This window comes from Notolabrus celidotus, chromosome 5 (genome assembly GCF_009762535.1).
Source record: "Notolabrus celidotus isolate fNotCel1 chromosome 5, fNotCel1.pri, whole genome shotgun sequence".
NCBI lineage: Eukaryota > Metazoa > Chordata > Actinopteri > Labriformes > Labridae > Notolabrus > Notolabrus celidotus.
The window spans coordinates 15230739-15243897 of NC_048276.1; the positions used below are offsets into that span (position 1 = coordinate 15230739).

General features: G+C 37.8%; 1 protein-coding gene across 1 annotated transcript; it reads left to right on the top strand.

Annotated features, from left to right (window-relative positions):
- On the top strand, positions 1-12428 carry LOC117812589 (glycine receptor subunit alpha-4-like). The gene is made up of 9 exons (XM_034683470.1): positions 1-86; positions 668-795; positions 1550-1617; positions 5520-5743; positions 6716-6798; positions 7691-7828; positions 7930-8144; positions 9874-10032; positions 10812-12428. Exons 1-9 carry the CDS (start codon positions 28-30, stop codon positions 11070-11072), a joined length of 1335 nt encoding a protein of 444 aa, XP_034539361.1. The 5' UTR covers positions 1-27; the 3' UTR covers positions 11073-12428.
- The last annotated feature ends 731 nt before the right edge of the window (positions 12429-13159 follow it).

A 13159-nucleotide genomic window follows, 5' to 3' on the forward strand; every position in this document is an offset into this window, starting at 1 on the left:
TACTTCGACAGTTTCTGCTGACTAAGAATGTTGTGGCACATGTTTTTTATGTTGTGGGCTTCATCTGCTATTTTTCTACCAGGAAGGTAAGGGCTCATTTTAATTAGCAGGATATCAATATTTCTGCTGTTTGTTTGATGTTGAAGTGTTAATGCATGCTTGTTTGGCAGTGTATTTACTTCTTTTTGTAAATACTTTTAATCTGATAGTTAGTTACTATTGACAAGAAGACATTTGATGCTTAAATTAAATTAGCTTTGTGGAGATTTGTTGACCAGACAACATGTCTACATTACTGCTTCCCTGAATCGTGCATCAAACACTTTCGCAACTATATTTAAACAGTTTCTTCAATACTAAGGTAAAAGTTAATATTATTCATTACTATATTTAACAGGCAAGAAAATGTTTTAATTTAGTTTTAACACATTTAATCTGAAAACTGTTCAGTAAACAGTTTATGACACATTTTCTGTAAACTACAAAATGCATGTGATAAAACCAGAGACGACTTTCCACAGCTATAATTGTGTACACAGTAGATTTAGTTTTTCTTCAAGGAGAATTAGATATGTTTAAATGAGGCAAATACTTAAAAAACTTTGATACATGTGGCTTTATGAACACATCAGTGCATCCAGTTCTGTTTTTCCCTGTCACCTGGCAGGTCTGTCCTCTGTAAGGAGATGAAACTCCCCAGCAGAGCAGCCAAGCCCCCCTCTCCATCTGACTTTCTGGACAAACTGATGGGACGCACATCTGGCTATGACGCCCGTATCAGACCAAACTTCAAAGGTAAGAACACGCTGTGCTTTGCAGTGGGAGGACTTCCTCTGTCAGGACAGGTGTAAAGAGGGTACGCGATTCATTTTAGCACAAGAATCTGGGCAGTGAAGTAGCACAAATCACTCACAGATGCGTCAGAAGTAAAAGATGCTGCAGGCTGTAATGTTTCTGGTCATGTACTGTTACTGTTTTGATGCTGACCCACAGCCTCTGGTTGTTATATCTTTACACAACATTTACTTTTTGTGTCAGAAATGCGCAGTTTCCTTTCTGTGTTAACCCCACGGGCTTATATCAGTCTAATCTTGCTCTCTGATTGAGAGTGAAGCCAGCAGATTCTCTCTGACACACTTCCCCCCTCCGTCTCTGGGGTCGCATTTCATATATATTTCATATTTGCTCTACATCCTTGTCAGTGCATGCTGTGGGTAAATCCCAGCTGATTATCTAGAAATAAACTAATGTTACTAAAGGAGAATCAATAAATCATTGCCTCTCAGGAAATGAGTATCTGAAATATTTAAAGTGTCGGTGGTCGACAGATGGACTACACTAATGGGAGCGTACTGGAAATGACAACACAATTTCATGCAGCTGATCTGAGAAAAGTCATTTGCCAGGGCACAGCATGGCACACTGTGGAGGTGGTATTTAGTGGGGACTCTGCTCTTTAAATTCTTCATGTGGTCTCAACAGAAAACATCAGCTGTGGTATTTCAAAAAGCAGCACATGTGAGTCTGATGTGTTCTTTGCTTCTCTTAGGTCCTCCTGTCAACGTCACATGTAACATCTTCATCAACAGCTTTGGGTCCATCACTGAGACAACCATGGTGAGATTTAACTCAACTTTTACACTTAACAAATCCTGAAAGAATAAGTTACAGCAGCCTTTGAGTGTCACCTTTTATTATCAACTTGTTAGGTATCAAAGTTACACTATCTCAGGGGTTCCCAAACTTTTCAGCCCGCAACCCCAAAAATATTGGTGCCAAAGACTTGCGACCCCCACTGTCCCTCAAAGTGATTTAATGTAGCTTAATTTAGCTGGTGTGCAGAAAATTAGCCTACCTACATGAGCATGTGGCTGTGTTTCCTGTGCCTTTATATAATAACCTAGTGCTACTGATGCTTTAACTAACTGTTCACTAACCCTAAACTTAGGAGTCATCTGGCAACAAAGAAAGGCAGAAAACTCATTACATTTTCTATTTTCAAGGATTCATTTCAAGGTTATCTACTATTTTTGTCAATATTTTTTACTATAATGGGTAAAATATACTATTTTTAGATAACTTGAAAAAAAAATTCTGGAGTACAGACCCCCCATTTGTGTCTCGCCACCCCTGAGGGGGTCCCGACCCACACTTTGGGAACCCCCACTATCTACATGATGTCTAAAGTAAATTACATTACATGTTTGACTGTTTGTCCACACTTTCACCTTAGGATGAAGTATTGAGCATCACATCAAACTACAAGTTCTGACTCAGTCTTTATGATTTACCTAATGATATTCAATGTATTAGAATCAATGTTTATACTTTATTCACAGACATCAGATTCACTGCCTCTGTCTTGACATACAGTATGTATTATTGTAATTTCTCTTCCATATGAATTAGACCTGAGGTGATTTCTTTCATATATTCTATGGTAATCTCACATTGCTGCTGCTTGCTCTACGTTAAACTTCTGACCTACTATACAGCATTGTAGTAGAAAGGGAATCTGAAGCTTTAAACTCTTGTGTTGATTGTATTTTTGTTTCAAAGTGTAATTTAGATGGAAAATAACTAATCCAGCATATGCACTGGTCACTGTAATGGAAATATTATTGTTCAGCATTGGTTTCACATTATTGTCCATGCACTATGGACTCTAAATTCTTAAAATTAGACTTCCTGCTTTACTCTACACTGCACCCTGATCATTGTGAAGTTAGCTTCAACAGTGATGGAGTAAATAATCAGACATTTTAGCAATATTACAGTGCAGACATAATCTGTTACAGTATGAAGTCATAAAATGTTATGAAAATGAAAGCATCAAAACAACATAAATACAAAATAGTCTATGGGTCCAATGCATACTGTGAAATTTTCCCGAATCAGTAGACATCCGGGGAGTTTTGGCATATTGCAGATTTTGCTCTTGTTCACATACTGCTTACTACATACTGAATTTTTGGCCAAATCAGTACGTACTGCTAGTATAGCAGGCAGTTTCAGAAACAGCCATGGTTTCAAGGCTTTCCTCACCATAGAAAGAGAAAGAGAAAGTAAAGAATACATAATGTAATTTCCTGTTAGCATTAGGGACCATTATTGATGTAGTCAAGTATTACCATGTGGTTGTGTTTAGGCCAGGACTCTTTTCATACATGTAAAATAAGGAGATGATTGACCATTACACACAAAAGTGTTCTGTTTTCTGGCAAACTGGCATGAAAACATCCAACTTTGACCCCCAGCCACAACCACATCCTTAATGACAACTCATGATGAAACCCTTAGGAGGATTTGTTCAATTACAGACCGTGTAAACAAGCCAGGGTCTGAGATTCAGATCAAAATGGCTGTCTTTCTGTTGGGTTTTCCCGATGATGATCAGAGACTTTTTTCTAGGCCTTGACATGATACCTTTGCCTCCCAAATTTCATGCATATATGTCAAATGTACTTCAGGGGCTTGATTCTTGAAAGTTGCAGCTGGGCATGGTTTAGCTATTTAGCCACACCCGCACCACAAGCTCGATTCTTCCATCAGACATACATTTTCACAACTTCTGATATTTTGGAGCATGTTTAAGCCAAATATGTGATTTACTTCTGAATGCGGAGAATACATTCTTCGGTTTCAATAAGTTCCTTTCACCCTTCAGAGCTCAGGATCTAATTAACTCAGTCTTTGCTCCATCACTTCATCTACTATCATATTTCATCATTTATTTATTACATTTTTTTATGAGTACATAATCAACAACTCTCAATGGGGTAAATCTTTTAAATATGAGATAGTACCATAAAATTGTGCATAAATAAAATACTAGAAAAGTGCACAGGTCTTCAGTTGAAATATACTTATTTAGAATGAAAATGGACGACTTGATGTATGTGTGCTCTTCCTTTCATGAGATTAATAATATTTTGATGTGTTTTTATGCTTATAATCTTGAATCCTCGTTATTTCTCAGCTGTCACTAAACAGCGCAGTATTTATTTCTTATTGAAAAGAGAGACTGCAAATCCATAGATGTATCGAATCAGAACGTCTTCAGCTTTGGTTTAAGCAGAGGTGTCAAAAGTATTCACTTTCATTCCTCAAGTAGAAGTATAGATACTAGGTTTTAAAAAGACTTCTGTAGAAGTTGAAGTATCAACTCAAGCTTTTTACTCAAGTAAAAATGTAGAAGTACTGGTTTCAAAATTACTTTAAGTATAAAAGTAAAAGTAATGTAAGAGGGAAAAAAATGCAATTTAGGACAAAAGCTTAGGCTGCGCCACAGGGGCCTATAGTCCACTACCCCACCTCCCCAAAAACAATTTTCTAAAGGCCTTAATGACTATAATGTTATATTAATATGTTGATATTGAAATATTTGGGTTGCACCTGCTTTAGCCGATTGAAAAAGAACGCATTTTAGTACAATGCAAATACATTAAAGAACCATATGTGTATTACTTGTATGGTGCAAAAGTCAAACTTCACAGGCATGTTATCAATAGCCTTTATTGGAATGTCAATGTACATACATTTTTTTTTTTTAAAAGATGACAAGTTGGAATGAAGTAAGAGTAACGAGGCTATTTTTTAAATCTAAGGAGTAGAAAGTACAGATAATTGTTTGAAAATGTAAGGAGTAGAAGTAAAAAGTTGGCTGAAAATAATTACTCCAGCAAAGTATAGATACCCAAAATTTCTGCTTAAGTAAGGTAACAAAGTATTCGTACTTTGTTACTTGACACCTCTGGTTTTAAAGCCCCTGCAGGTTTACTCGACACGGTGCAGGATATTCAGTCTATGTTGTTTGGATACAGAGCTGATTTATGTTGGTTTCACAGATTAATCAAACTTTGGCATTTATTCATTTCTCATGTTTTTGCCTCTCCTCCTGCTGTTTGCAGAAAATGTCATGACGCCTAAGCATACTATCAGTAGATTATGACTAATGAATGAGCGTAAAAAAACACCTTGTAAGGTCATTACGTAACGTCAGCAGTGATTTTCTTGTAGCGTTGTTAGTCAGGTAAGGGACCACTTATCCTTTATTAACGAGGCCTGTGCAGTGTTGAAGGACATGGAAGTTATGCAAGTTTAGAGTTTGGAAGAATCATGCATTTTGTAAAATACCTCTTGGGATTGCTATCAAATTTTAATGGATGATATTATAAGTGGATTCTTCTGTCGTTTAGGTTACGAGCACTCAGGTCCGTTTGGCAGCATGCTCCTTTCTTTTGCTCACACTGAGTTTGTGTAGGCACAGGCTCCTTACCTGCTGAGAGACCCTGCAGGTTCATTTGTTACTCATCCCTGCTCTTGTCTCTTTTACAAGGTTTATTGAAATGACGTGATTATATAAATGGACACATACTGAATACTCCAGTATAACTTCATCTACTAGACAATACAAATAAACCTGAATACAAACCCCTCAGCATAATCTCCACTGTTGCTGTTTGCAGCTTTACATTTAATGTAAGTAATGTAATTGTGGTTTAATTTCCTACTGCTAGGACTACCGGCTCAATGTATTTCTGAGACAGCAGTGGAATGACCCTCGGCTGGCTTATAAGGAGTACCCTGATGACTCTCTGGACCTGGATCCCTCCATGTTGGACTCCATTTGGAAACCTGACCTGTTCTTTGCAAATGAGAAGGGTGCAAACTTTCACGAGGTCACAACAGACAACAAACTGCTGCGGATATTTCAGAACGGAAACGTCCTCTACAGCATCAGGTGACCTGATTTTTAATTCATAAATCAGACTGAATCATGCACCAGGATCTGACACACAAGAAACCCACCTCTGTTTTCGGCAATTTGCGAACTGAGTATGAACTTCTGTCTCTACGAGCATTTAAGTTTATGACTCAACAGCATATTACACTCCAGTCCAGTTAATTTCTATTGTCCAGCACCCACTGTGAACAAGTCTGTGTAAAACACAGACTGCCAGCTAAAACAGAATCAGGTCACTAATGTGCAAACAGTGGACGAGCTTAAGAGTAATGCAGAGGAGTCAGCATTAGAATATAAAACAAAGAGCTGATTAAGCTTCTCTGCTTAACTATTTACTTAAAATGAAAACCTAACATTACTTAGACCTCTTAGCAGCTTTATTATTCACTCTGAAAAATCTTTAAAGGCCTTATTCAGTCACTCACATATCTGAGAGACGCTTTGTCTCTCTGCAGTGCTGCTCATTTGTGTGAGATGCTTCACTTTTTCCTTGATGGAATAAAGAGAAGAGGAGTGCTTAAAAAGAGCAGCGACAGACATCATGACCCTTCAATTAAGGCAGTGGCAGCAACAGAAACTCATTTTATAAACATTAGTGAGATCCTTGCCAACACATCCGTCATTTTTTGCTCTTAATCTCTGCATCTTGGGATCAGTGGAAGCATTCTCTTATTGTCTGTCTTGCTGCAGCACATTTGACCCCAGGCCCTCCTTCAGGCTGAAATGTTGTCGATCAGCACCTGTCAGTGCTTTTGTGTAGAACACAGTAGAATAGAATGATGGAAAGGGGGACAGGTCAGAGGTGCTAGATGTGACCCCCTGATTTGTGCAAAGAGTTTGAGTGACAGGAGAGATGTCTGCTGCTGTGGGATTAATGCAGTAGGCTTTTTGTCCATCCCTGAATGTCTCACCTGAATGTATTTTCACTGTGTTCAGGCACCATTACGATGTTTTCCCTCTATTCTACAGGCTGACCCTCACCCTCTCCTGTCCCATGGATCTGAAAAACTTCCCCATGGACAGTCAGACGTGCACGATGCAGCTTGAGAGCTGTGAGTTCATTTTTCATGGCAGTATTGTAAAGATAAAATGTATATTTTAGAATAGATTTTAAGATAATTTGATTGCTTTTTAAATCTCTTAATGGTCTTGGCCCTTCTTATTTATCTGATTTGCTTTTATCATATGAGCCAGTGAGAGCCCTCAGGTCTTCAGGTAGTGGACTTTAATTGTACCAAAAGTAAGAATTAAGACCCACGGTGAGGCAGCTTTTAATCATCACGGCCCACGCCTGTGGATCACCCTACCTGAAGATATGAGGGCTGCTCATCAACATTTTTAAAGCAAACTCAAGATCGATCTTTAGTCTTGCCTTTAACTGAGTTCTATTTTTATTCTTAACAGTTTTATTTATTTATTCATTTATCATCTAGTTCAAATTTTAGTCACTTGTATTCTACTTTATTCATTTATGTACTTATTTATTTATTTTAAGTAAAGCATCTTATTTTCTTTTAATGTTTTAATATTTTAGTGTTTTATTATCTTAGAAATGTGTTTTATTTTGGTGATTTTAATTTCCTGTCTTGAGTTTTAACATCTTATTTTACCTCCAGTGTTTCCTCATTAAGATATCATGAGAGCATTTCCTCAGTTCGTTCAGCAACTTCTTTTTTATTTTTTACATATTTATTTTATTTTTATTGTTTTTATTATTTTTGTTGCATATATTGTGTTCTTAACCTTAGGACTGTGTAGTGGGGTTGGGGTTGGGGCTGGGGCTGGGATCTTTTTCTTAATTTATTCTATTTTAGGTTGTTTTTATGTACAGCACTTTGTGTTACAATGCCATTGTATCAAAAGCGCTTTATAAATAAAGTCTGATTGATTGATTGATTTTGCAACAGAGTCTTACTTATCATGTAATCTTTGCCTTTCTTCTAGTTGGCTACACTATGAATGATCTTATTTTTGAGTGGCTGGATGTGGGAGCAGTTCAAGTGGCTGATGATCTCACGCTCCCTCAGTTTGTGCTGAAGGAGGACAAAGGCCTCGGTTACTGCACCAAACACTACAACACAGGTACGAGACACAACAATCTGTCAGTCACCATCGTGCATGTACGCTGTCAATTAACTTCTAATAAGACTGTCAGTGTGGACCTGTATCTCCTCCTCTGTTAGGCAAATTCACCTGCATTGAGGTCAACTTCTACCTGGAGCGTCAGATGGGTTACTATCTGATCCAGATGTACATACCCAGTCTGCTAACCGTCATCCTCTCCTGGGTGTCATTCTGGATCAACATGGATGCTGCTCCGGCTAGAGTGGGACTGGGGATCACTACAGTGCTCACCATGACGACACAGAGCTCCGGATCCAGGGCATCCCTGCCAAAGGTCAGACAGACTTTTTTGTAACACTGTGAAAAAAATGAGTAAGAGAGTGTTTATCATAAATTTAGAGATGATTTTAGGGATGAACTGAATTGAATGTGTGCATGAATCTTTTGTAAGTTTTTAAGGTTAAGATACCAGCTGTTAAGCCATAAAGACTTAATTGTAATGAGATGAGTGATGGTCATGATACCTAGAAAGATGTAGTAAAAAACTGCTTTAAAAGGGAAATTAAAAACAGGTTTAGACTGGAGTTTAAATATATTTTCCACGAGGTCTCGCTCTCTGATTGGGCATGGAAACATTTAATAAATTGGTTCTATTTAATTTAATCCCAGTTTTCATTTAGTATTAATTTAATCTTGATTGATAATTACAATAAACATGACTATATTACGGTTTGTTGTGAAAAAAATCTTGCATAAATTAAAACCAACATCTAAAAGAACTCCTCTACATATCAAGGAATTGTTGTACACTTTTAATGGAGTAAAAATATATGTTCAATATGCACATGAATTATCAAAGTAAAAGCACTAATAATTCACAATGGCTCTTTGAAGATTGTTGTTAACTTTTTCATTTCACTGCAGGAGCACCTACATTTTACTCAGGGACTGTTTTTAACTACTTCCAATAAGTATTAATGCTCTGATACCATTTAATGGGTTATTGTTGTAAGTTATTACTCAACTAAATTTGTTTTGTATCTGTAGCTTCTTGTGACTTCATCTAGATTTTGCATCAAAAAAAGTAATTGCTTTTTAAAGCTGCTGTAAGGAACTTTCGTTTTATGTAGATTTTGGCGCCCCCTGTGGACAAAGTTATACATCTTAAGTCTGTGCAGATTTTGTACTCTATATGCCAAGGAAGTAAAAAAAAAAAAAAATCCCATCTCGCTTTCTTCTGTCATATACATAATATCCTTTGAGTATTTGATGTTGCAAATATTTTAAATTGTTTTTTTCTTCAGCTTGCTGTCAATCATCTGGGCCAACACCTAGCCCCTTGCAGTAGTGACAGGCAATAAAATGTACAATTTCAAGTTTTCATGAAGTTGATAGTACTCTTTGTGTTTGTTCATCATAAAGAGGCATCACTATCAATTTAAACCAGTAAAAAACTCCCCACGGGGCCTCCAAAGTATCATACAAACCTGATAGAGTAAACTACACAGTTTCTGCTTGGGTATATAGCACTTAAAATTAGCTCCACTTCATCCAAATACAAGACTAAGTTCTGCATGTTTATGTATTCAGTGATCTAAATATAACTTAGATGGTGCACTGGTGACCTGGTGGTCTGGGCGCCCCATGTGCAGAGGCTGCGGTCCTCGTCGCGGGGGTCGCGGATTCGATTCCTGGCCAGTCGACCATTTCCTGCATGTCTTCCCCTGCTCTCTGCTCACCACGTTATAAATAAAGGCAAAAAGAGGCAAAAAAAATATCACTTTAAAAAAATATATATAACTTAGACTGAGATCGTTGTGCATATTAGGTATTTTACAAACATGTATGCACTTTTACTTGAAATGAAGTAGTTTCAATTAGCACCATTACCAAGTTCAAGAAAGTCTCTCATCATGGTTTAGTTCAAATGAAGATGCACTAAGTAATCCAACAAGAAACTTTCATTATGTGTGTAGTTTCTATCAATCATTTATGTCACTTTCCCAGCACAACATGATCTCAACGAACAATTTCACTGATGAATTTCTCTCTCTGGTTCTCAGGTGTCTTATGTGAAAGCCATCGACATCTGGATGGCGGTGTGTCTTCTGTTCGTGTTTGCTGCACTGCTGGAGTATGCGGCTGTTAATTTTGTTTCACGGCAGCACAAGGAGTTCTTCAGACTGAGGAGGAAGCTGAAGGAGCAACAGCGGCAGAGAACTGTGAGTGCAACAAACCCCCCCTCCCTCTCAGCCCCCTCGGGCGGCTGTCACCTGCTATTCCCCGCGCCTGGCTCTGCACGAGCTGCAAGACTCAGCTGCATGCTGCTCTCCAGCGGGGAAACACAGACAGCGTTGACCTGTAATTAATTCAAACCATCACCTTATCCCACTTCTGGAGGGATGTTCTCAGCATATTGCAGCCTCACTTTAGGCCTCGTGAGGAGAAGAAAAGTAGAAGAGACAGAAAGAAAACCACCTTTGAAATAAGTTACATCTCATATAAAGCAGTGTGACTGCAGCTGCAGGATTCATTAAGTCTTTGTAACATTTATAAACACAACACAAAAAACATCTGCTTCAATCCTTTGTACTACTTTGTTTGGATTATGCAACGCCATTTAAATTCCCTCTGCCTTATTCCACATTAATGACCGGCTTGTATTCACTTTGTCAGACAGATGATGATGGCTTGTTTGTGTACGGGATTTGATGCACACATGCAGCACAGCCGGGTTGTGTTTAATCAATGCAGTCTGTTTGATGATTGCATTCATGTGTCTCTCCCCTGTCAGCAGGCAAGTGGTGACAGTAAGGCAAAAGGAAACATGTCAGGCAACAACGCTCCTCAAGGGAACCAGCGGTGCAGCGTCTGTGCCCGGGTGTGTACTCTCGCCCTGCTCAGTTTAACACCAGCCAATCAGCTGCTCTGACATAAAAGCAAACATCAGTTAAGCCGTTGCAGCATATGCTTGTTCTGTTATCTTTCTTTTTTATTCCAGGAGGATGAGCTTGCACAGCAGGGTTTACTCTTCCAGAGTTTTGGACTTGCCAGTGCACCTGAAATGGATGCAACTCCAGTTTTTGCAGACCTACCTCCAGGTTTAGGTTTCTACGACATACGCAGGCGCTTTGTGGATCGAGCAAAGAGGATTGATACCATCTCTCGAGCTGTTTTCCCCATGAGTTTTCTCATGTTTAACGTCCTCTACTGGCTCACCTACAAAGTTCTACGACATGAGGATCTTCACTCCGCAATGTGACATCACAGCAGAGGAGCATGAAGACTCTGGGAACCTTTAATTCTGCTCCCTTCACTGAAACATTTACAGACTAAGAGTCCTCAGCTGAGCCATGACAAATGGGTTTTGACTGTATGTCCAGTGCCACTGGGAAATCCTGTGACATGGAAATGTCCAGCAGCTCCTTTTAATTTTTAATACTTTTAAAGAAATGCACTCCTTTTTAGCACTGATGTTTACAGCATCACACCTCAGTCAACAGTACATGAGTACAGTGGGCATCTTAAAGACATCAACTCACACATTTTCTGTTAACATTTCTGTATGTATGTGCCAATACTGTAGTTTCACATGTATCTGGACTGCAGATCAGCTGTTTTTTTTGTTTTTCCATTAACTTTACTGAAGCCATACTCAACAGTGCCCAGAGCAACAGATTTCATATCCCCAGAGGCAGAAAAGACACTGTGGTGTCATTTTAGTGACTTTATACTTCACAGAGCTCAAAGATAGAGTATCTAAAAATCATTTTCTTTGTAGGATTCAGAAATATAAGACTTACTGATATTTTCTTAATCATAAAAGTATTTTAATCAACATCTTATGCATAACTATATTTTTAGTCCCTGCTGGGCAACCTGTCTATATAAAAAGAACAAATTAAGATTATTTGCCAAAATAAATGGAGGTGTGAATATCCATATATCATTTAAAGTCACTGTGTATTGGTAATAAGGCATGACACACTATCTTTTAGAATCACTAGTCCAATAGTTTGGGAATTACTACATGTTCAACAATGACAATTCCTCCACAGTCTTACTTTCAAAAATATATTCATTAGGAAAGTTTGATGCAAGACCTTCATCAGGCAACTTCCTCTTTTTTGCCAAATGAAGGTTTAGCATCAATATGTTGTTGATGAATATATTTTTTTGTAAGTTAATTTACTTATTATTTTTCTTAGCACCTGTCTTACAGAATAGATGATCAAAGTATTTTGATCATTTGCATTACTCAATGTTAAAAAGCTGTTGGGCGTATTGATCTGTTTAACCCTTCTAAAAAATGACATTAACCCTCCTGTTATGTTGTGGATCAAATTGACCCTTTTTAAAGTCCATATTAGGCAATATACGCCTTCCAAACCTGCTAAATGCAGCATGAAAATCTGGGCGGCATGTGACAGAATGGGTTTCGTGTTAATTTATCAAAACCACTTCAATTCTAAAAAAAAATTAATCAAGTTGTAAAATAAAATAAACAAAAATCTATGTCATGTAAAACTACCATATTTATAGTATTTCCAATGTGCATTAAAACAAGTTTTAACATGAATCTTGATGAGTTATCCTCATTGAGCTATGATCTGTGAGAATTAAAGAACACCAATGGACCAAATCTTGATTTAAATGGTTGGTAATTCAAAATAAGATTTAAAAATATGTGTATTGGGATTTTTTGCATGAATATGCCCCAGGACAAATTGACCCAGGAACATTATTGCTGTTCCAGAGAAATGAACATAACAGGAGGGTTAAAATTAATAGAATTCCTGATAATGAAAATTTAGTAAAATACTATTTGCCTGCCTGCTGGATGAGTGTTGTATACGTGTAAAGAGATTAAATATTCTCTGTTTATTTATTTATGTTATATTTTTGGAGTAGGAAACCGGAAGCGAGAGTGGGGAGTGACATGTGGGACGGGGCCGCAGGTTGGACTTGAACCCGGGCCGCCCACCTGAGGACTTTGGCCTCTGTAACTTAAACACGAGGCCAAACCAGCACCTCTGTTTATTCACCTTTTTTTTTGCCGTGAAATTCATCTATGAAAATATTTGTTGGTGAATATAAAATAAAGAGAAGTTTTAAATTGAAATAGTGAATATCGACCTTTATTATGTACAATACCAGATCTAAAGGATTTGTTCATTTTAACCTCTGTGTTTGCACGATTAGGTTCTCCTGTGCAAGTGTAATGATCTGAACCATATTTACGCACCCTAAGTGCACACTTATTTAGAATTTAAAACTGTGATTTCCTCTAAGACCATGCACATGTCACCAGCACTGAGCCAGTTTGTAACTAAATGTGTCTTCCCTCAA

What these genes read in the sequence shown, in the direction of transcription:
- LOC117812589 (XM_034683470.1), top strand. Translation starts at nt 28, where the DNA reads ATGTTGTGGCACATGTTTTTTATGTTGTGGGCTTCATCTGCTATTTTT. An exon ending in TATCAGACCAAACTTCAAAG is followed by an intron (nt 796 to 1,549) that starts GTAAGAACACGC and finishes TGCTTCTCTTAG; the next exon opens with GTCCTCCTGTCAACGTCACA. An exon ending in CACGATGCAGCTTGAGAGCT is followed by an intron (nt 6,799 to 7,690) that starts GTGAGTTCATTT and finishes CCTTTCTTCTAG; the next exon opens with TTGGCTACACTATGAATGAT.